Source organism: Coregonus clupeaformis, chromosome 21 (assembly GCF_020615455.1).
Source record: "Coregonus clupeaformis isolate EN_2021a chromosome 21, ASM2061545v1, whole genome shotgun sequence".
Classification (NCBI taxonomy): domain Eukaryota; kingdom Metazoa; phylum Chordata; class Actinopteri; order Salmoniformes; family Salmonidae; genus Coregonus; species Coregonus clupeaformis.
In genome coordinates this window covers 13944122-13967885 of record NC_059212.1, presented here as the reverse complement: position 1 = coordinate 13967885, position 23764 = coordinate 13944122, and the positions used below count along the sequence as shown (strand labels likewise).

Sequence of the window (23764 nt, the reverse complement as noted above, 5' to 3'; positions counted from 1 at the left end):
CCAATGCATCTGCCAACAACAACACAACAACAACATTGCAACAGCAATGCCCATTCAATAGCCTATCCAAAAGAGTAGTGCCGGGCTTGGCCGGTGTAGGCCGTCATTGTAAATAAGAATTTGTTCTTAACTGACTTGCCTAGTTAAATAAAAATTAATCTGCACCTGTAATAGTGGTAGTGGTAAATGTAAAAAATAAAGACATCCATTTTAATTTCCAATATTCTTCCATTCTTTATTACCAAGTAAACCAGGTAATGTTATCACATTATATTCACTTTTTATATTTTCACTCTTAAAATCTTTGGATGGGAAATTTACATGAAATGTGTCCTATGCAGTGAATAAAATACAGACAGAAAAAATCAATATTTCATAGAAGAAGAAAAAACATACAGAAAGTCTCTTACAGTATATGGCTGGAAATATGCTAATCCATAATAAGGCAAAAAATAAAACATGTAAGCATTATTGAAACATTTATAAATTGCTGCTTCTACATATCTGGAGAGAAGTTTGGTATTTGTGCATTATTTTTTAAGGACCAGTAAGGCTCAAAGAAATAAAAGATTGCAACCAGGACAAAAAAGTAATAGTACCATAATTAGTGATAATGTCAAGGATAAAAAGGGATGTTTGTCATTGGTTGTGACTCCTTTTGAATATATTGATTTGGAAATTAGTAAGAAAATATGAGGTAATGTGAGGCTATTACCATTATCATAAAGTGAAAATGCATTAAATAATACACTAAACATTTTCCCCTTGAGATCAGCAGGAGCAAAACAATTATCGTTACGCAAAATAATTAGTTGTTGGTGTAATAAAGTTAATATTCAGTTAAGAGTAATTAACACAATGCTTAGCATATTGAAATGTTTCCTTTTATGTAATACACATGATTTCAAGTATTCTATTTGTGACACTCATTTGTGTCACGGGTTGATAGTCACTAGACTCGATGCTGTTTGTTACGTATCAAACTCATATTGTTGATAATGATTGACGTCACGCTGGAGGTAGACTGAGCCGAAGGCACACAGATATTATAGTGATTTTGTAGCAGCTGGCAAAATCACTGTCTTTTGTTGTGCCTTTGTACAAGCCTCTCTGGCTGTTGTTTAGAGAACATTGGTGCTGTGAGATTAGAATTTAAGGGCCTGCTTAGAGAAGTCAAATTAGAAATGTCTCTCGGCTTCTGCTCTGGAGATGTGCTCCCTGAATTCTTGTAATAAACCGAAATGATTTTGATTGATATGATCATCGACTGTTCCTTTTGTTCACCTGGAAAATCCCATTTACAGTAATCAGGAGCAAACATAGGAGGATGTTAACTGCAATACATCATGGAAGTGTGATAATGTTGTTGGGATTCATGCCAAAGGTCAAAGCTTTAGGTGAACGGTGAAACACGATGAAGTGACTAGAAGTTACAGTGAAGGCAATCACATAGTAAACTTACTATAACAGGCATAGGTCTGAATTAGCCTGGTTAAACCAGACTGAATGCTACATTCACTACTGTTTGGTTTAACCAGGCTAGGTTGGAATAGCATTGGATAAGGAGGTGACTCAATGACTTTTCTTCTTCTCCATATTGTGTGCTGCTGTGCATCTTAAATGTCTTGAAATAAATAGCATCGTGTTATAGTAAAAAGGTAACCAAAAACAACATTTTGAGTAATGCAGATTTCATGCTGTACCTATGAGGTTTTTTTGAAACCATGGACAGTCACAGTATTTACAAGAAATCCATGTTAGAAATGAAACTTAAATTATACTTTTAAAAAATGTTTCTGTTATGTATTGTGAAGGCTAACACCACCATATAACATAACTCTTAACTCTTATTTGACAATACGCAGAAACACCCATATGTCCAAAGGGAAGCTTATTTCATACTTACACTTTTTCACAAATTGATTTTCAATATATTGCTATTAGAAAATGATAAAACACCTATTTACTCCACACGGTGGAAAAACAACAAAAGAAATATAACATTAGGGCCTTCCATTACATATACGTACATTAGTATTCTATTTTAAATAAATAATTATTGTATCACTTTTTCATCTTTGATGTCCTCCGGTTATTCTTCCCAGCGGGCAAAACTGGTTCAAACTGGTTGAATTGACGTCATAAAGAACAAATATCAACCAGTTTTGACGTAATTTCAACCAGTTTCTCATTGTAATTATGTAATTTCAGCCAGTTTTGCTTAGTTAGGCCTCCTGGAGATGCTAAGCGATAAACAGACTCAGAAAGTCATCCATTCTGGTCCAAGGCAACTCTACTATCCAGCCTGTGAGGCAGCCTGCTTTGTTTTTGTCTTCCACAATCAGGTAAACAATGTGAACCATTACATGAACCACTTGACCTCCCAGCAAACACACAATACATAATGTTGTCTCCACATTGACTCCAAGTTGTGGGCCTCAACCTGCTGGTACAGTACCAGCTGGTACCATATTAGTTTTACCAACCCAATAAATAAAAGAAAAGCATCAAATAATAGAATATAAATGTCATCATAGCGAATGGAGTTATTTTCATAATCTATTGAATTATCAATGAATGTTAACTGTATCTATATCTATTCACATAAATCTGTCCGGTGAATCTTCCATCATCACCCATTCACATACATTTCCTGTAGCTCAGTTGGTAGAGCATGGCGCTTGCAACGCCAGGGTTGTGGGTTCGTTTCCCACAGGGGGCCAGTATGAAAAATGTATGCACTCACTAACTGGATAAGAGCATCTGCTAAATGACTAAAATGTAAACATTTCTTCTCACAAATAAAACTGGATCACTGTATGTGGTGCCAATAATACATTACTTTGATAAATGTAAAAGTGTTGAATTCATTATCTTTGCCTCAACAACCCTCAAGGTGCACAGAAAAGGGCGGTGACTGCTTGCATAAAACCCCAACAGTGAGACTACTGTATTGAGTGTGTTAAAACATAAAGTGATACCTTGGTGAACTGTGTCCATTACATCACATCCTGTTGTTGCTTCTCTCCCATCATCCACCCTTCCCTGCTCAAGTGTACGGTTTCAGATGTTTTTCAGTTAGTAGCTTGTAGCTTGAATGAAGAATACATAGTAGACTCTCATCATCCTCAGAGTCAAAAGCCATTGTAGGGGTGAAAGGGTGTCATTTTACAACAGTGGTGACTAGTTGTCCGCCAGATATTTCCCTGTAAAGAAACACAATCAGAGTATTCAGTCAAAGGAATTTCAACTATTGCCAAAGTGTTGTCTTGCCTTGTTTGCATGGTCAGGCAACAATGTCACATTCAGGGTTAGGATCAATATAATTTCAATTCAGTTTCAAATAGGGCCCATGATAGGCATCCCAAAATGTGTGACAATGACCATGGGAGTTGGCAAGACAGCACAAACAGATCTGGGACCAGGCTAGTATTTCCATGCTTCCTTCACACACAGACACTGACCTGCTGCAAATCTCTTTTTGACCAGTGAGAGCCTGTAGCCGGCCCCCACCAGCTGGATGTCACAGCCTGACAGAGTGCTGCCCTCGCTGGTGAACTGCACCGCCAACTGGGACGGCTTACTGGGACCCTCTGTCAACTGGAACCTACCCAGTAGAGCTCCCACTCCTATAGGAAAGAGAATAATGGTGATGATGGTGATGATGAAGAGCATTATTCAGATTATGAAGATAAAGTTGAGGCAGATGAAAACGGAGAGGAGAGGAGAAGGAGGAGGAAGACAGGAAAAGTGAAAGAGGAGGACGAGGATGAGGAAGAGATAAAGGAAGATCATCTACCTCCATTTTCAGACCTCTGGGAAAGGCTTGGTATCTTCCATAGAATTTTCTGCTGCTCTGAGTTCCTTAGAGAGAAAACCAAATACAGTTATAGTTGCCTACTTGCCATTATTATTTCAATGACATTCACCTGAAAAATACATTCTAAATATAAATATATACATAATATATATTTTTAAATATATAAAAATGTATGCACTCACTAACTGTAAGTCGCTCTGGATAAGAGCGTCTGCTAAATGACTAAAATGTAAAACATTTAAATACAAATTCTAAGATTAAATACATTTTAAAAGAATTTCAGGTCAGCAATTTAGCATTCTTACCAGGTGGCAGTGGGGATCATGGCTTGGAGTTTGTGCACGCCCCCGTCCAAAGGGACCAGGAAGTGGATGTTGTGGAGGGGCGAGGGGGCGGCCATGGCCTCCGTGTTGTATTTGTAGTCTATCCTGAGGTCCGTGCTGGTGGCGTCGCCACGCCAACTCACTGCCAGGTTCAGGGGGGTCGACTGGATCCCCTCGGCTGCCACCTGCGACAGAAACTCACACACACAGTATTTTGCATTTGTTTAACAATTATATGTAATTGTGACTATATACAGTATATGTAATAATATTTAATAATATGTACTATGCAGATGGTCTCACCTGATATTTGATCATGTCCACATTGTAGTAGGTTGCTTGAGGCTTCTGGTCAGCCACTCTCCTCAGGTGGCTCATCAGGTTTGGCATATTTACCCAGAATTCCTTGGTGTCCACATTGGACACGGTGTCACTGGAAACAAATACATGACGTGGGCATTTCTGGTTTGCTGATGGTGTAATATTACAATTACTGTATCTGATTCAAGTACTGTATATTATGATATTATCTTGCACGTGTACATGCAACACCATCATTTTTTAATCACAGCGGTGTCTCTCCCCCAACAAATTAGAGCCAGCGCATCATACCAAACAACGCCATTTACCTGTGACTATATTCATGATAAAGCACAGTGTCTTACTGTTTAAATATAAGGATTAAAACACATTGCTATTGGTCCTGTGATTGTCTACTATTTTTAGGGGCATCCACCAACAGTCAATGTGTAGCTCCAATCCTGGCCACAATCCATGCTACATGTTTATTTTTATTTTTATCCTTGCCCCAAAATACATGAGTCAGTGTACTGTATAATATGCCTTACCAGCACAGTAGCTGTGGATTGGGGAGGACCTGCTCAAGCCGGCTGTAGTTGCTGATGCTGAAGGTGAGCACAGGGGCAGACGGGTGGCTAGCAAAGTGCCTGGTGATGCCCGCCGGGAAAGACAGCACCATCTCCCCAGTGATCTTTACCACACACCTGAAACACGGAGAATAGAGCCAGCTCAGTGCTCAGAAATGGGTCAGGACAAAAAAGAAAAGAAAAGGACAAAAACTACAGTACCCAGAATCCATAGGGATGCCACAAACAAACTACATTCTACAAAATATCTACATTCTCAGTTTTCAGAACAATATCTAGGCTAAATTAATTTCCCTGTGGGGACAGCAAAAGGGGACAATAAAGTTTGAAACGGAATTGAAAAAGGCATAGCTGCAATGTGATAATATATATCAACAACAATATCATAGCCATCTTACTTGTTGCATTTATTCTGATGAGGGTCGCTTTGCCGGCTGAAACATCATGTTGTCATGAATTTGCATTCACATCAGTATTGACTTTGATTTACATCAATGTTGTTATCGACAATAGTATCAATGTTGCTACTTGTTTAAGCATTAGCCTAGCATTGAAATGAGAATGTTAGCCTATTTCTAATGCTACTTGTGTTAGCATTAGCCTAGCATTGACAGGAATAGCCTAGCATTGATAGGAATGCTAATCTTACTTGCTGGGGTCGGCTCCTTTGAAGTAGGCGTTGATGGTCTCGGTGAAGGCAGCCGCCACAGGCAGAGTGTCCTGTGCTCCCATGGTGAGTGGACTGGGACCTCTGGAGCATCCTGACACACACACACACACAGTTGATTACCATAGAAAGACACTAGCTCAGTACTATTAGCACTTCCTGTGTCTGTAACGGCCTACAGACGTGGTCAAATGAGCAGACATGCGTAAGGGGGGGAGATGGGAAGAGCATAGAAATGGCAAGAAAGACGATTGGACAGATCATAGAAAGTGATAAAATGACGAAGGAAGAGGATGCTTGAAGAGACTAGAGGAACATGGACAGCCAGGGTAGTACAGTACAGTAGCCTCCATACACTGGTACTGGGTCATATTCATTAGGCACCAAACGGACTGAAAGAGACTACCTGAACTTGTCCAATTAGACATGCTATTTTTCCTTTTCCGTTGCAAACGTGTTTTTTTTGCAGTGTACCCTAATGAATTCGACCCTGGTACGACTCACCTTCGAAAGATAAATAAAACCGGCCATGGTCAAACCATACCATGGCTGGCTGTTTTTCCTCTGTGTGTGCGGGGAGGGTTAGAGGACATGGGGTAGAGGCAGGCAGGAGGAGAGGAAGAGAAGAAGAGGTGGATGAGTTACTGGAGGTGTAGACCCATCACGAGACACTGAGGGCAAGGCCAGAGGGAGTTTTGCGTGATGGCTAGATATTAAGAAAGTGGGTGAACATCAGATTGTGCATGGTATACCATTGTGTGTTTAGGAGGGTGACGATGACGAGCGGTGTGCATGTATGCATCATACTGTACAGTGTACATGCTTCCATTCTCCACAGTATTTAACCAGGTTGTCCCATTATGGTCAAAAGGCCTGTCCCATTATGGTCAAAAGGCCTGTCCCATTATGGTCAAAAGGCCTGTCCCATTATGGTCAAAAGGCCTGTCCCATTATGGTCAAAATACCTGTTCCACCAAAGTCATTTTATACTGTGTGCTTCAAATTTGAGCATACTACCACTCGCAAAATGACAAAACAATGAACAGTTCATTATGTTGAACATTGAATGTATTAACAACAGAGACATACATTAAGAACACCTTCTCTTTCCATGACATAGACTGACCAGGTGAATCCAAGTGAAAGCTATGATCCCTTATTGATGTCACCTGTTAAATCCACTTAAATCAGTGTAGGATTTTTAAGCCTTGAGACAATTGAGACATGGATTGTGTATGTGTGCCATTCAGAGGGTGAATGGACAAGACAAAATATTTAAGCGCCTTTAAACGGATTATGGTAGTAGTTGCCAGAGGCACCGGTTTGTGTCAAGAACTGCAACGCTGCTGGGTTTTTCACACTCAACAGTTTCCCGTGTGTATCAACAATGGTTCAACACCCAAAGGACATCCAGCCAACTTGACACATCTGTGGGAAGCATTGGAGTCAACATGGCCAGCATCCCTGTGGAACGCTCTCGACACCTTGTAGAGTCTATGCCCTGACGAATTGAGGCAGTTCTGAGGGCAACTCAATATTGGGAAGGTGTTCCTAATGTTTGGTATACTCAGGGTACACAGGTGAATGAGGTGTTATGGAGGATGGTGTACCTGTGGTGGATATGTTGAGTTCTCTCCCCAGGGTTGGGGTGGAGGCTGCGCTCAGTGAGGTGATGGAGGATATTGAGGAGGAACTCTCGGCCCGGGCCAGCGGGGCGAAGGGAGGGGGGCTGCCGGACACTGGGGGGCTGAAGGGTCGAGTCTGGGGGAGGGGGTGAGAATATTAGTAGCCCGCTGCTGTACCAAACTTTTAAAAACACAATGTAATGTTAGGTTTAGTAGCATCTCTAACTTAGTGGAAATCCGTTGAAGAAAAAAACGAATAATGAGGGTCGCAAGTCTAACAAATTCTAATGGTATCGATCACAAGTCTAACACATGGAAGAGTAAACTGTAGGTGCCATACCAGGTCTCCTAATTGTTTCCCAGGTGGCAGTTTGGGTCGAGAGGAGGGCCTTGTAGGAAGAGGGGGAGGGATTGGACTGCCTCCTGACAGGGGCGTGGCAGGTCGAGCTGGAGAGGAGGGGTCTGTAGAGGGAAAAGAAAGGCACGTGACATGAGGAAAAATGGCCCTTATTAAGAAGTGTTATGATCAGCTATGACCTACACTATATAGAATACATGACCATCTAGATCCGATAGCAATTGTCTCCAAGGAATAGATTACATTTTCACTATGATCGGAATACCCATTCTAATTATTGTATTTCTATGTTTTCCTACAGTGGTAATCTACCCATTCTATTTCTGTTTTCCTACAGTGGTACTCACCGCTGCCTGGGCAGGGTCTGGGGGAGGACACCATGGACCTGTAGGTGTGCGGGGGGAGGGGTGGCGGCGTGCCCCTGAAGCCCGGGGTCAGCCCAAGGGGCGAGGCCATAAAGTCAGGCTGCTCCTCCCTCAGGAACACCAGAGGGGAAGGGACACCCGCCCGAGGGGAGCGCTCCGCAGGAAGGGGGGGAGGGATAGGACTGGTAGGGGCAGAGGAGTACTCTAGTGGGCCAGAGGGAGCAGGAGAGTACTCCAGTATCTCATCATCCAAAAACAGACTAGGATCGATGGCGATGCATGGCGGAGAGTCCGGGGGAGAGAAGTCGGGAGGCAGGGGGGGAACGGGTTCATCTGGAGGAGGAATGGAGATAATGGAGATGGGAGAGTCGGGGGGTGAGGAGAAGGGTGGCGGGGAGGGGGGAGGCTCATCCGGAGGGTGGCCCGGGGAGAGGCAGGGGGAGTCTGGGGGGGAGGAGAGGGAGTGGGGCGAGTCGGGAGTCGGAGAGGCAGGGGGCGGAGGCGGGGCCGGTTCGTCTGGTGGGGGCGGTCTCTCGCTGTTGAAGCTGACCCATCGGGGCGAGGCCCTGTCCTCAATGGTCCGGGAGGATTCCATGGGGCCGAACACGTTGTCCAGGTCAGGCACAGGGGAACCTCTGTACGAGGCTGGGGATTGGACGTTCAGGTAGATGGGGGCGGGGCTTGGGACTATTCTCCCATTGGGTAAATCATCTGTGGAAAAAAATTGTTCAGAGATCTTGCTGAGTTAAAGGGGCACTTCTATCAATGCTGTCCAAAGAACAACGATTCAATATGACAACTGTGCATGAGGCATGGGAATATTGAAGCTGATTCATTCCAAAACAAATACAAATAAAACCATTGAAGTTTTGGAATTAATCTGCTTCGATATGGGAATTATGGTCATTGGCAGAATAATATTACCGGAAGAATCAGTCGAAGAATTACCTTGACTAGCTGCTGGGATGTTCTTGGTAGGTAGTGGAGGAGGAGCTACAATGAGAGTGACACTTGGTCAAAGGACTTGCATTTTGTACAATAGTTAGTCTACAGTACTACGGCACTAGAGAGTGTGACACTAGGTCAGTCTGTAGACTTACTATAACACTTGGTAACACTATTGACTAAAACGTTGGTCTCAAACTGGCGGCCCGCGGGCCAGATGCGGACCACAAGCCGATTTAATGGCCCGTGGAAGTCTTAGAAATATAATAATATAAAAGCACAAGCATGACTGATGCATGATACAGTTGGGGCTTACCTCCTGTGGGAAAGGATCGGGTCAGAGGGGAGTCAGAGTATGGTCTGGAGTCACACCATGCATCAGCCTCTATGCAGACCACTATGATAAAGGAAGACATGATATCAAACTTGATCAAAGGTTTATCAAACTTCAGTGGGAACACAAATGCACAAATATATCACACTAAACCAGACCAGGCACTTTTGGGTGATAATACAGCTATAGATAGTATTATTATGATTAGGAGCAATCAACCAACATACCACTATACTAACACATAGCTAAAACCCATGCAACACAAACACACATATGCAGTCAGAAAGACTATTTTTGTGAGAGTTACCATCATTTCTGTTACTATCATATCTGTGTGTCTCATAGGTAATCTCTGGAGGAAGCCCGAAGAAAGCTGGGGATGCTCTGCGATTCTGGGATACTCTCTCACTGCAAGAGATGATAAAGTTAAGATATGTAAATATGATTTTATGACTCTGATATTCAAGATTTCATCGATTTTCTTGTAGTGTGTTATTGAAATTGAATTTAACAGCTTTATTTTTCCCAAAGATAACATTTAGCACACCCAACACAAATTCTAACAATACAGTATGTTAATATGCTAGCCTGTTTGCATTGTTAGCATTAGCACGGGTTTGAACTCTGACCTTTGTGTCTCGGGGGCGGGGCTTGGCATAGGGGTGGAGCGTCTGGGTCTGGCTATCTCCTCACCTGGAAAGAACAACCCAATACCACTAATATTATATAGCATAACATTATATCATATATTATTAAATGTATACTGGAGGTCTTCAAATTCTGTGACAGCCACTGAATGTGCATCTAAACTCAAACTATTGTAACTACAGTATGTATCCCAACTGTAAACAAATTGCTTAACTGATGGTGTAGAACTATGAAAAGATACTGTACTGTACATGGATGTAGTTGACACTGACAGAATGTCAAACTAATTACAGATAGCATTACACTACTTCTAGCAATGTACTTACAAGACAGGTGTCTCTTTATCGATCCCTGCAACGAAAAGAAAGTCATTTTCAGTATAACAGTAAAAAGGAATCCTAACCTCACATAAGAAACATGAAGGTAAACAGTGCAACCGATAATTAAGAGTTTCCCCGGATGAGTCTCCCTGTACAACTGCTAATGTGAATTAATAGAGTGAAGAACTAACTGTAAGTATGGACACTGACAAAAGACCACATTTTGTGAGGCCATCAGTACATTTCATATTGCTGGACTGGAGAATAGGAGTTGAAAGGCCGTGTTTGGGTTTGTAGAAAATTAAATGGACAGCACCAAAAGATAATCTTCAATAATTCATTTATTTCCCTGCAAGCATTTTGGGTGCCACCAGGTGGCGACTTACCGGGCTGCATCTCTGAGACCAGCAAAAAGGAAGAGAGAACAGACCTGGTCAGAGAGTGACAAATCAGTCAAATGGAATGGAAAATAATATAACACCCCTTTACTTCAGCACTATGCCATAAAGCCTACACACGATAATGCAGCAATACAACATAGCACCTGGTAGGTTACGTTACCTGAGCTTGTCAATCAACATAGGCCTGGGTCCTGTTCTTTAGGGCACAGAATGGAAAATATATTTAAGAAATGTTTTGCTAAAGTTAATTAAAAAGGGTTTCCTATTGGACATGTCCATTAAAAAGGGTTTCCTATTGGACATGTCCATTTAGACCCTCCCAGCTTTAGTCTGTTTTCTTCCATTTGGTGCCTAAGAACAAGACCCTGCTGTTATTTATTTGACAAAGCTGCACATGTGATCCCGTTTGCTAGCCTACCAATCAGCTTTGGTCAAACAGAATCAATGGGCTATCAACAGGTGTTATGTGAAGAATTGTGCATTATGTACCATGTAAGCCTTGCAGGGGAAGTTCAAGTAAGTTTTCAACTAAAATAAAACGTTCTAACCAAGGATGCTCTTTAAAATGTGTTAAAGGCATGCAGTGTGAAAGTGTTAGTAATATAAAACATATATAATATGCAGAGAGGAATTAGAATAACTAAACAACTCAAATACCAGAGCCAATCCCAGCAGGAAAAACTGGTTGCAATGACATCAATGGCATCATTACGGTTGTAAAAGGACGTTTTGTAAATGTATTTTTAGCAACCAGAAAAATAGATCTTCATCTGGTTGTAATCAGGTTATACCTGACCAGATAACAACCAATATATGACGTCTTTCTTGATTTCGTCATGAAAACATAGGTTGGTTGGTTATAATCTGGTGATATGAAGACTTCTGAATCAGAAAATCAATTTCTAACAAAAGAAACTGACGTCACATCACATGCAACATTTTGCCTGCTGGGGATTTTTTTTGCTTCTGTAGGGGAAAGAGAATCCACATGAGAAAAGAATCCACAGCCAAGTGAATCCACAGCCAAGTGAATCCACAGCCATGCTCTTTCTTTATTGTGAAACAGATAAAGAAGTGGAAGAAAAAACCTGGCTTACCGGACTTCTCCTCTACAAGAGCAACAGACGTAAGAAACAGAGAGATGGAATAGAAAGGGAAGAGACGGAGAGATAAAGGAGAGGAAGTGAGAGGAGGGAAAGATATTCAGATGTTCAGTACATTCCCGATAATTTCACAGGCTAGAATTAGCTGTAGCTGTCTCAAGTTTCAACAAACAGATTCATATACAGTAATACTTCATATAACACCAGAGAGAGCTAGCTTTGGAGTAGCAGATACCAGTCCCTCCAGGATTATGCGATTCTGCCAATTTATGTGAGAGTTTGCAAATTTTACTTATCACAGCACTATTTCCTCATAAAACAGTTAAATCATCGCAATATTATCGCATAAAACTGACCCATCACCGCAGTACAAAAAGAGAGCTTGCAATTTCAACCAATCACCGCACATTTGCCGCATAATATGGTTCAATCAAGCCACACGTCAACAAACGTTTTCCCTCGTCTGCGCATTTTCGCAACAAATTGGACAAAATCATTGCATATTGTCATGTAAAATGTCAGAATTGCGGCAGCAAAATCAAGCATTTTTGCCAGCAAATATCACAAAGAAATCCCAGCAAAATCCTGGAGAGCCTGAGTTACGGCGGTGGCCCTTGGTCATAGTAACCCGAGTTCAAGCCCTGGTCAGGTACATTGCACTATAACCGACTTTACTAGGTACAAATCTAGGGTCAGCTTCCCCTTCCCCAATCCTATCCTTAACCATTAGTGAGAAATATGCTAAACTAACCGAAGAGCAGCGTCTTGGGACAACTTCACCCTACTCCAATTACACACAGTTAGAACATCAAGGGCTCACCAGAGAGGGAGATAGAGCCAAGCCCCCAACTGAAGCTTTCAGTTCGTCCATAGATGGGACGGCACACTTGGCAGTGTCGGAAGGCAACGGCTTGATCTTGATCTTGAACTTCCTCTTGTCGTCCTCGTCCTCCGAGTCGCTGGAGGAGAAGAAGTGTTGCTTGCCTTTGGGAGCTGGTGAACACTCGTTAAGGAACAATATATTTTACAAAGAGTCACATTACAGAGGTGCACAGGGGTAATCTTGGCACCTATAACCTAATCTTGGAAACCCAGAACAAAAATATTGCGTTATTGCATGACCTTCTCTATTATGGTTAGATACATTTATGTTACATACGTCTGTCCATGAGAGAGGGGTAGACAAAGGAGCACCCCAAGCATTTCCAATGAACTAAATTACTAAAGATTGTCCACTCCCTATCTTTCGGGTACCTCAATGGGTCAATGTGTAATTTGATCCCTAAATGAAATTAAGGGCATCAAAAACCAATACTCACACATACTCAAATACCAGAGCCAATCCCAGCATGTCGAGCCAAGTGCCTATCAATTTCCCTTGCCACAAAATGTATAATTAGCGTTAGCATACATCTGTTCCAAAGACACAAAGGGTGCATTTACTAAGGCAGCCCAATTCTGATCTTTTATCCAATTATTGGCAAAAGATCTGATCTGATTGGTCAAAAGATGAATTAGTGGCAAAATATCAGAATTGGGCCAAATAGATACTTTGTCAGATGCAAAGCCAATAGTCGCTGGAGTACAAATGGTGCAGCGATATACAGTATACCTGTCTGACTCCGTCTGGTATGGCCCAGTTTACTACACTGCACCTGCTGAAACTGAAGTAGATATTGTCCCTGTTCTAGGATCAGATTACCCTAGCCCAAATACTGTTATTTCTCACTGCTGATGGTAGAAAATCTCACTGAATATTGCCCTACCCCTAACGTTGTCCAATGGCTCAATTGCTAATTTGATTCTGGGCCAGTGAAAACATAACTTTTCAATTGAAACCAATGGTATTGAAAACTTTCTAGGCGGGATGCAACAGAGATAGGCTACTCTTATTTGACTCTGCCCTGTTAACCAGCCTGGCCACACTGACTAGACGTAACATAGTAGATGTACATTTGTATCGGTCCAATTAGTATGATATGTTATGTTTGGTATGGTTACATAAGACAGAAGGTTACTTAAGACAGGAACTAGGATATCTAGCAACCCAAAGGTTGCGTGTTCGAATCACACCACGACATTGGTATTCAAAGTCGGGGACGCGACGGGGGAACTGCAGTGGGGTCAATAAAATAAAATAACAAATAATTTGGAACAAACAATTATGAGAACAGATTATTTTATGCGGAAATATACAAACGTTTTGAGAAAGATAATTTGAAAAAAAAAGATGTATTGAGTAAATGTATTTATTGGTTTATTTTCAAGAGATCAAAATGTAATGAATTGAAGGTTATTTGTTGATGTAAAAATCGAAATGTACAGATTTTAAGGTTGTATCATTAGATTTGGGGTGGGTTCGCGAGAAACTGTTGCGGAAAAAATGGGGTCCCCAGAAATTATGGCGAAAAAAATGGGGTCCCCGCTGAAAAAGTTTGAATACCACGACAACTTCAGCATTTTAGCAACTTCTTAACTACTAATGTTATCTAACCCTTCCCCTAACCCCTAACCTTAACCCATAACCCTTACCTTACATTTACGTCATTTAGCAGACACTCTTATCCAGAGCGACTTACAGTAGTGAATGCATACATTTTCATATTTGTTCGTACTGGTCCCCTGTGGGAATCGAACCCACAACCCTGGCGTTGCAAGCGCCATGCTCTACCAACTGAGCTACACGGGACCTTAACTCCTAACCCTAACCCCTAACCTTAGCCACCTAGCTAGCTCTCGTTAGCCGTTAGCCACAACAAATTGGAATTCGTAACATATCATACATATTTAAAATTCGTAACATATTGTACGAAGTAACATATCATATGAAATGGATGATGGACATCCACAAATTCATACATATCATACAAAACGTAACATATGACACTAAATGGAGGGAAACAAATGTAACTTTGCTATGTTACGTCTACCCCTGAGTTCAGGTTGTGTTACCCTTTCACCAGTGTTGGGGAGTAGTGAACTACATTTAGTTCCACTAGTAATATAACTACATTTTGCAGTAGCTTGGTGGTAGTTGAACTAAATTCAAATCTTGGTAGTGTTTTCACTAATTAATTACTACTTCTTATATGTAGCGGTGTAGCTAACTACTGGAACAACACACAACTATTTTTTGCAAAAATGAAAGAAACTATCGGTGAAGTAGTGTGACGAGTACTGAGGATACGAAGAGGCAGGACGCAGACGAAGGAATCAACAATGTAAAGGTTTACTTAACACTGAGCAGGAGAACAACAAAGAGCGAGTACACGACAAGACACTAACAATCACACACAACACAACACTGAACAGTCCAGGGCTATATAGTGGTGGTGATGAGATGATGAGGTGCAGGTGCGCTGGAGGTGATTAGGGTGCGTTGGGTTTCCATTCTGGTGTTGCCAAGGTGGTGCGCTCAGACCGGTGGCTCAGTAGACTGGCAAATCAGAGCGCCAGAGGGGAGCAACGATGGGAGACGTGAGAGTACACCCCCCCGGACATGCGGCTCCCGCCGCAGGACGTCACCAACCATGAGGACGACCCCAACGACGAGGAGCGGGCCGGTCAGGGCAGCGACGGTGGAAGTCCCGAATTAGGTTGGGGTCCAGAGCGTCCCCAGCCGGAACCCAGCTCCTCTCCTCAGGACCATACCCCTCCCAGTCCACCAGGTAACGGAGCCATCCTCCACGGAACCTGAAGTCCAGCAGGTCCCTCACCGCATACGCCGGACTCCCGTCAATGTCCAGGGGCGGAGGGGGCGTACCCCGGGAGGACCAGGAACCATCGGCCTGAGGAGAGACACATGAAAAGTGGGTGAGACACGGTAGTGAGGGGGAAGGAGCAGCTGGTACGATACCTAATTTATCCGGCAGAGGACCTTAAACGGCCCCACGAACCGGGGGCTCAGTTTCTTGCAGGGCAGGCGGAGAGGGAGGTTTTTAGTGGACAGCCAGATCACCAGGCTGGAATACGGGGGCCTCACTGCGGTGGCGGTCAGCTTGGTCCTTCTGCCGATGAATGGCCCTCTGGAGATGGACATGGGCGGAATCCCAGACCTGTCCGGCCCTGCGTAACCACTCGAGAGCGGGTGCATCGGTCTGGCTGGGTGTCCAAGGGGCCAGGCCCGGCTGGTACCCCAGGACGCACTGGAAGGGAGCGAGGGAGGAAACCTTGCCCACTCACCCTGCCGGTCCTGACAGTGGCAACGAAGAAACCTCCCCAGCTCTTGGTTCATGTGCTCCACCTGCTCATTCGACTGAGGCTTATACCCGGAAGTGATGCTGGCCGTGGCCCCGATCTTCTCCAGGAAAGCTGTCCATACTCGGGAGGTGAATTGGGGGCCACGGTCCGAGACGATGTCCTCCTGAAGTCCATAATGCCGGAAGACCTGTTGGAACAGGACCTCAGCGACCTGGAGAGCAGAAGGAAGACCAGTTAGTGGAAAAAACGGCATGATTTGGAGAACCGATCTACGACCACCAGGACTGTGGTGAAGCCGTCAGAACGTGAGAGGTCGGTGACAAAGTCTATGGACAGGTGTGACCAAGGTCGCTGAGGTACTGGGAGAGGAAATAGTTTGCCTGCCGGGGCGTTCTGAGGTGTCTTCATTTGGACACATACGGAACAGGAGTTGATATAGCCGGAGACATCAGTAGCCAAGGTGGGCCACCAGTATTTTTGTGAGAGAAAATGTAGGGTGCGCGTCATACCGGAGTGCCCTGCCATAAGGGTGGTGTCACGGACCCTGGTGGGTACATACACGTGCCCCGGAGGGGCTTTGGCGGGCGCTGGGTCCTCCTGAGCCGCCAGGTGGATGTCTTCGTCCACATCCCAAACGACAGGTGCCACGATGAGAGACAGAGGCAGGATAGGACCCCCAAGATCCTTCCCTTCTCTGGTATGGCGCATCCTGGAGAGTGCGTCGGCTTTCACATTCTGGGATCCTGGGCGGTAGGACAGAATAAACTGAAAGCGAGTAAGAAATTGGGCCTACCTGGCTTGACGAGAGTTCATCCGTTTCGCTGCCCGTATGTGCTCCAAATTTCGGTGGTCAGTGAGTATCCGGAATGCATGGACTGCGCCCTCCAGCCAGTGTCTCCATTCCTCAAGAGCGAGGACCACCGCCAACAGCTTCCTGTCTCCAACTCCATAGTTCCTCTCTGCGGGGGTAAGCTTTTTCGAGAAAAAGGCACATGGATACATTTTCTCTGGCTTACCTTGCCGCTGGGAGAGGACCCCACCCACGCCCTCCTCAGATGCATCCACCTCCAGGATGAAAGGACGAGATGGATCTGGGTGTTTTAGGAGGGGCACTGTGGTGAACTTCTCCTTCAGCCTCTTGAAGGCAGCGTCAGCCTCAGGGTTCCAGGCCAGCTTCTGAGGCCCCCCTTAAGGTGAGAGGTGAGCGGGGCGGCTATGGAGCTGAAGTACCTGATGAAACGGCGGAGGAAATGTGCGACGCCCTGGAAGCTCTGTAGGCCCTTGATGGTGGTGGGGACTGGCCATGACCTGAAGGCGTCTGTCTTCGCTCTTTCCATGAACACCCCCTGAGGTCTGATCCTGTATCCCAGGAAGGAGATGGCCTGTTAGTGGAATTCGCATTTCTCCCCCTTCACAAACAGGCTGTGTTCCCGAAGGCGGAGTAGGACCGCTCTGACGTCACTAACATGCTCCTCGAACGTAACCCGAGTAGATCAGGATATTGTCAATGTACACCTTCACCTGTCTACTCAGCATGTCTCGGAACACGTCATTGACAAAGGACTGGAACACGGAAGGTGCGTTGGCGAGGCCGTAGGGCATGACGCAGTATTCATAGTGGCCTGAGGTAGTGCTGAATGCCGTCTTCCACTCGTCTCCTTCCCGGATTCGGATCAGGTTGTAGGCTTGGTAAAGTACCGGGCCCCTCACAGCTGCTCGATGGCCGACGGAACCATAGGGATGGGGTACCGGTACTTGCTGGTGACTGCGTTCAGCCCCCAGTAGTCAATGCACGGCCTCAGTCCTCCGTCTTTTTTGGCCACGAAGAAGAAGCTGGCGGAGGCAGGACAAGTTAAGCGTCTGATGAACCCCTGTTTCAGGGTCTCCGCCACATACTTCTCCATGGCCTCAGTCTCCGCTATGGAGATGGAGTAAATGCGACTCTTCTGGGAGGGGTTGTCCCGCCAGCAGGTCAATGGCGCAGTCCCAGGGCCTGTGAGGAGGGAGACACTTAGCCTTGGAGGCAGAGAAGACATCGGAGAAATCTGCGTACTCACGTGGAATGTTGGGCTGGAGGGCGGACTCCGGACTCTCCACTGACGTGGAACAACAAACTACCGGCAGGCAGGTCCTCCGGCATGAGGGGGACCAGGCTGTGATCCTCTTGGTGATCCAATTGATGGTGAGGTTGTGTAGTCTGAGCCAGGGCAATCCCAAGACGATCCGGTGAAGGGGTGACGTGATGATGTGGAAGGACAGCTCCTCGTGGTGCTCCGGTAGTGTGGGAATGGTGATGGTGATGGGGAGAGTGACGTGCGTAATGGTGCCTGATCCAAGTGGTTTATTGTCCAGCGAGGTGATGTGTAGCGGAGAAGGCAGTGGCACGGTGGGCAACCCCCATTCAGAGACCAGCTCCCTATCTATAATGTTCCCCACTGATCCGTAATCTATCATTGCCGTGGAAAGCGAAGAAAAGGAAGAACCATTCACCATTAGGGGAACTAACAACAATGGTTTGATGACAGGAGATGACGGAACACTCACGGAGCGGCGACGGAAGTCATACCGACTAGATAGGGAGCCGCCAGGAGATCTGTGGTCCGTGGTGGTGTAGGGGGTGCTGCCCACCTCCATTGGTGAGGACTCGGAGGCAAGGCGGCTTCTTAAAATGAATGCACTAATGTAAGTCGCTCTTGATAAATGACAAAAATGTCAAAATGTCAAATATTTCTTGGTGCCCGGCAACAGTACTAGGTCTCAGAGCAGGTGACTTCACTTTCAAGATTCCCATTACTAGTGCACCGCTAACTAGCTAGCCATTCCACATCAGCTACATCTGATAAAAGGATATTTTCCCCCTCCTCTCCGGGTCTGAGACTGAAGCCCTCAGCATCCACATCTGGAGTTGCCTGTAACAGGAAGTAAATATGTATAACTAAGTGGTCAATTTATGGTTTATGACATTGTGTGACAACAAATACAGTCACTTCTCTCATGCTTGTGATTAAATAAATGCACACAAAAACTGCAGTCCTGTGTTTTTCATAGCTAAAGATGTTTGAAGATGCTTGTTTGTTCAGACTCACACAAACTTTATGTACGATTCTGAAAACAGAGATCACGTTTTGATTCCAAATTCAAAGTTACATGAGGATGATTGATTGCCATAACCAAGAAAATTATAGGTAGCAGAAGCGGAAGTAACGTCTGGTTGTAGGAAGTAAAGTTTAGAATATGGTTTATAGAAATTGTCATATGGGGGTCGAGTTCTGACAACCAGGGCGGCATTTCCTCTTGTGCTCCCTATAAATGTTATTGCTTATTCACTAACCCATTGTATTATTACTAATTACTGACACTATAGAGGGATTACTTACTGCACTGTATGAATGTACTTACATATCGATCCCAATCAATCTCCCCATAATAGCCATTTGGAGCCCCGTTGGTCTTTTTCTGTGATAATGGAACGTGTGAGTGAGAAACTCTCATAACAACAAGCATTTTATATACCCATATTTTAAATACCCATAGCTTGAAAAAACAACAATAACAACAACAACAACATTCACAAAGGGGATACATTCAACTAAAGTTTACCCCATAGTCTACCTTTCCCGTACTTACTCCATCTTTGTCAGGTGAGCCCCTGTATAGAGAGACACGAGAGGAAAGGACAGAATCATCAGGTAATACTACTTTGACAAAAGCTCAGAAGTTTTAAATGACCGCTCTAATAGCTATCAGACCAAAATAAAAAATTAAACACTTAGATAGTCCATAGATGTTGAACATGCAGCAATATGCTAACTGCATGTCTATGGACTTACAATCAAATAAGTGTTACCAAAGTAAATCTAGCTGCTGAATTATGTAATGTTTTTAATGTCTTGGTGCCAGGTGTTTAATTCTGCATGTTAAACTGTCTACTCGTGCACACTCACGTGGAATCTGTGTCCTTCTCTTTCTTTCGTAACCCAAAGGCCTTCCTGGTGCGTCTTTTCAGTCCTAGCAGCGAAGAAAGAGAAGAAGAAGGAGAGAAAGTGAGTTAGAGAGAGTAATGAAATACTGATGGGCATTTCCATTGAAAGGTACCCATGAGCACTAACGTGAAATTCATAGGAGCATATCAAATTGGATGTCAAATGATAGCTAAGAGTATATTTTTGGAAAATGAAGGCATAGATACATTTTTCAACCATTTTCCATCTTAAAAAGTAGGTATAAGTACAGTCTTGGTCAAAAGTTTTGAGAATGACACAAATACTAATTTTCATAAAGTCTGTTGCCTCAGTTTTGATGATGGCAATTTGCATATACTCCAGAATGTCATGAAGAGTGATCAGATGAATTGCAATTAAATGCAAAGTCCCTCTTTGCCATGAAAATTAACTTAATTCCCAAAAAACATTTCCACTGCATTTCAGCCCTGCCACAAAAGGACCAGCTGCCATCATGTCAGTGATTCTCTCGTTAACACAGGTGAGAGTGTTGACGAGGACAAGGCTAGAGATCACTCTGTCATGCTGATTGAGTTAGAATAACAGACTGGAAGCTTTAAAAGGAGGGTGGTGCTTGAAATCATTGTTCTTCCTCTGTTAACCATGGTTACCTGCAAGGAAACACGTGCCGTCATCATTGCTTTGCACAAAAAGGGCTTCACAGGCAAGGATATTGCTGCTAGTAAGATTGCACCTAAATCAACCATTTATCGGATCATCAAGAACTTCAAGGAGAGAGGTTAAATTGTTGTGAAGAAGATGTCGGGCGCCCAAGAAAGCCCAGCAAGCGCCAGGACCGTCTCCTAAAGTTGATACAGCTGCGGGATCGGGGCACCACCAGTGCAGAGCTTGCTCAGGAATGGCAGCAAGCAGGTGTGAGTGCATCTGCACGCACAGTGAGGCGAAGACTTTTGGAGGATGGCCAGGTGTCAAGAAGGGCAGCAAAGAAGCCACTTCTCTCCAGGAAAAACATCAGGGACAGACTGATATTCTGCAAAAGGTACAGGGATTGGACTGCTGAGGACTGGGGTAAAGTCATTTTCTCGAATGAATCCCCTTTCTGATTGTTTGGGGCATCGGAAAACACTTTGTTCTGAGAAGACACGGTGAGCGCTACCATCAGTCCTGTGTCATGCCAACAGTAAAGCATCCTGAGACCAATCATGTTTGGGGTTGCTTCTCAGCCAAGGGAGTGGGCTCACTCACAATTTTGCCTAAGAACACAGCCTGAAATAAAGAATGGTACCAACACATCCTCTGAGAGCAACTTCTCCCAACCATCCAAGAACAGTTTGGTGACGACCAATGCCTTTTCCAGCATGATGGAGCACCTTGCCGTAAGGCAAAAGACATCGACATTTTGGGTCCATGGCCAGGAAACTCCCCAGACCTTAATCCCATTGAGAACTTGTGGTCGATCCTCAAGAGGCGGGTTGACAAACAAAAACCCACAAATTCTGACAAACTCCAAGCATTGATTATGCAAGAATGGGCTGCCATCAGTCAGGATGTGGCCCAGAAGTTAATTGACAGCATGCCAGGGCGGATTGCAGAGGTCTTGAAAAAGAAGGGTCAACACTGCAAATATTGACTCTTTGCATAAACTTAATGTAATTGTCAATAAAAGCCTTTGACACTTATGGAATGCTTGTAATTATACTTCAGTATGCCATAGTAACATCTGACAAAAATATCTCATAACACTGAAGCAGCGAACTTTGTGAAGACCAATACTTGTGTCATTCTCAAAACTTTGGACCACGACTGTACACCAGCGGAACCCATCCAACTTGAAGGAGCTGGAGCAGTTTTGCCTTGAAGAATGGGCAAAAATCCCTGTGGCTAGATGCACGCTCAAGTTTCACGTTGTATAATGATTTGAAGACAGGCGCATGAATACGTATTAGGGGTTTTATTTACTCCACCCAACACAAGGTACGTCATGGAAAACGACGGGGACGAAGCCCAAAACAAACACGTATATATATATATATATATATATATATATATATATATATATATATATAACAAAGGGATGTAACCCAAACAAAACAGTGAGGTGTAACCTCTACACAATACACGGGACGAGACCCGTAATAACAAGAGCACAATATACGGTACTCACGAGACGAACGAACATGGGAAAATAATCGACAAGGACAATGGGGAACAGAGGGCACATATATACACATACTAATCAGGGGGAATGGGAACCAGGTGTGCGTAATGAGACAAGACAGTCCGGGGTTGGTGGTAATGAACCAGGTCAGTGACGCCTAGAAGGCCGGTGACGTAGACCTCCAGAGCTGGTGAACGGAAGGAGCAGCAGTACCGGGGGGATCCGTGACAATACCCCAAAATCATAAAGCAAAAACAGTTTATTTGGAAATGTTGCAAAAAAACCAACAAAAAAACCCCCAAAATACCTTATTTACATTGCTATGAGACTCGACATTGAGCTCAGGTGCATTTCCATTGATCATCCTTACAACTTGATTGGAGTCCACCTGTGGTAAATTCAATTGATTAGACATGATTTGGAAAGGCCCACACCTGTCTATATAAGGTCCCACAGTTGACAGTGCACGTCAGAGCAAAAACCAAGCCATGAGGTCGAAGGAATTGTCCATAGAGCTCCGAGACAGGATTGTATGGAGGCACAGATCTGGGGAAGGGTACCAAAAAATGTCTGCAGCATTGAAGGTCCCCAAGAACACAGTGGCCTCCATCATTCTTAAATGGAAGAAGTTTGGAACCACCAAGACTCTTCGTAGAGCTGGCCGCCCAGCCAAACTGAGCAATCGGGGGAGAATGGCCTTGGTCAGGGAGGTGGCCAAGAACTCAATGGTCACTCTAACAGAGCTCCAGAGTTCCTCTGTGGAGATGGGAGAACCTTCCAGAAGGACAACCATCTCTGCAGCACTCCACTAATCAGGCCTTTATGGTACAGTGGCAAAATGGAAACCACTCCTTAGTAAAAGGCACATGACAGCCCGCTTGGAGTTTCCCAAAGGGTACCTAAAGACTCTCAAACCATGAGAAACAAGATTCTCTGGTCTGATGAAACCAAGATTGAACTCTTTGGCCTGAATGCCAAGCGTCACATCTGGAGGAAACCTGGCACCTACCCTACGGTGAAGGATGGTGGTGGCAGCATCATGCTGTGGGGATGTGTTTCAGCGGCAGGGACTGGGAGACTAGTCAGGATCGAGGGAAAGATGAATGGAGCAAAGTACAGAGAGATCCTTGATGAAAACCTGCTACAGAGCGCTCAGGACCTCAGACCGGGGCAAAGGTTCACCTTCCAACAGGATAACGACCCTAAGCACACAGCCAAGACAACGCAGGAGTGGCTTCGGGACAAGTCTCTGAATGTCCTTGAGTGGCCCAGCCAGAGCCCGGACTTGAACCCGATCGAACATCTCTGGAGAGACTTGAAAACAGCTGTGCAGCGACGCTCCCCATCCAACCTGATACAGCTTGAAAGGATCTGCAGAGAAGATTGGGAGAAACTCCCCAAATACAGGTGTGCCAAGCTTGTAGCGTCATACCCAAGAAGACGTACCTCGTAAAACTGACTATCCTACCGATCCTTGACTAGCCTCCAACACTCTACTCAGCAAATTGGATGTAGTCTATCACAGTGCCATCCGTTTTGTCTCCAAAGCCCCATATACTACCCACCACTGTGACCTGTACGCTCTTGTTGGCTGGTCCTCACTACATATTCGTAACCAAACCCACTGGCTCCAGGCCATCTATAAATC

The 23764-nt window shown here is 44.4% G+C and overlaps 1 protein-coding gene across 7 annotated transcripts in view; it reads right to left on the bottom strand.

Annotated features, from left to right (window-relative positions):
- Positions 1 to 220: 220 nt before the first annotated feature.
- LOC121534954 (SH3-containing GRB2-like protein 3-interacting protein 1) overlaps positions 221 to 23764 on the bottom strand; it is a 37361-nt gene continuing 13817 nt past the window's right edge. The window contains exons 2-25 of one of the 7 annotated variants that reach the window (XM_045206217.1): positions 19941 to 20004; positions 19624 to 19645; positions 19396 to 19452; positions 18848 to 18905; positions 12617 to 12792; positions 11791 to 11802; positions 10679 to 10690; positions 10299 to 10323; positions 9954 to 10017; positions 9632 to 9732; positions 9307 to 9387; positions 8994 to 9038; positions 8028 to 8756; positions 7663 to 7784; positions 7308 to 7458; positions 6202 to 6261; positions 5680 to 5791; positions 5429 to 5464; positions 4992 to 5147; positions 4447 to 4576; positions 4126 to 4340; positions 3800 to 3864; positions 3465 to 3629; positions 221 to 3206 (exon numbers count right to left, since the gene is read on the bottom strand). In XM_045206217.1, the coding sequence (XP_045062152.1) occupies positions 3184 to 3206; positions 3465 to 3629; positions 3800 to 3864; positions 4126 to 4340; positions 4447 to 4576; positions 4992 to 5147; positions 5429 to 5464; positions 5680 to 5791; positions 6202 to 6261; positions 7308 to 7458; positions 7663 to 7784; positions 8028 to 8756; positions 8994 to 9038; positions 9307 to 9387; positions 9632 to 9732; positions 9954 to 10017; positions 10299 to 10323; positions 10679 to 10690; positions 11791 to 11802; positions 12617 to 12792; positions 18848 to 18905; positions 19396 to 19452; positions 19624 to 19645; positions 19941 to 20004 (2681 nt within the window). In that variant the 3' untranslated portion in view covers positions 221 to 3183. The remainder of the gene's footprint in view (positions 3207 to 3464; positions 3630 to 3799; positions 3865 to 4125; positions 4341 to 4446; positions 4577 to 4991; positions 5148 to 5428; positions 5465 to 5679; positions 5792 to 6201; positions 6262 to 7307; positions 7459 to 7662; positions 7785 to 8027; positions 8757 to 8993; positions 9039 to 9306; positions 9388 to 9631; positions 9733 to 9953; positions 10018 to 10298; positions 10324 to 10678; positions 10691 to 11790; positions 11803 to 12616; positions 12793 to 18847; positions 18906 to 19395; positions 19453 to 19623; positions 19646 to 19940; positions 20005 to 23764) is intronic. The other 6 variants (XM_045206218.1, XM_045206220.1, XM_045206221.1 and 3 more) reach the window with 6 other exon arrangements.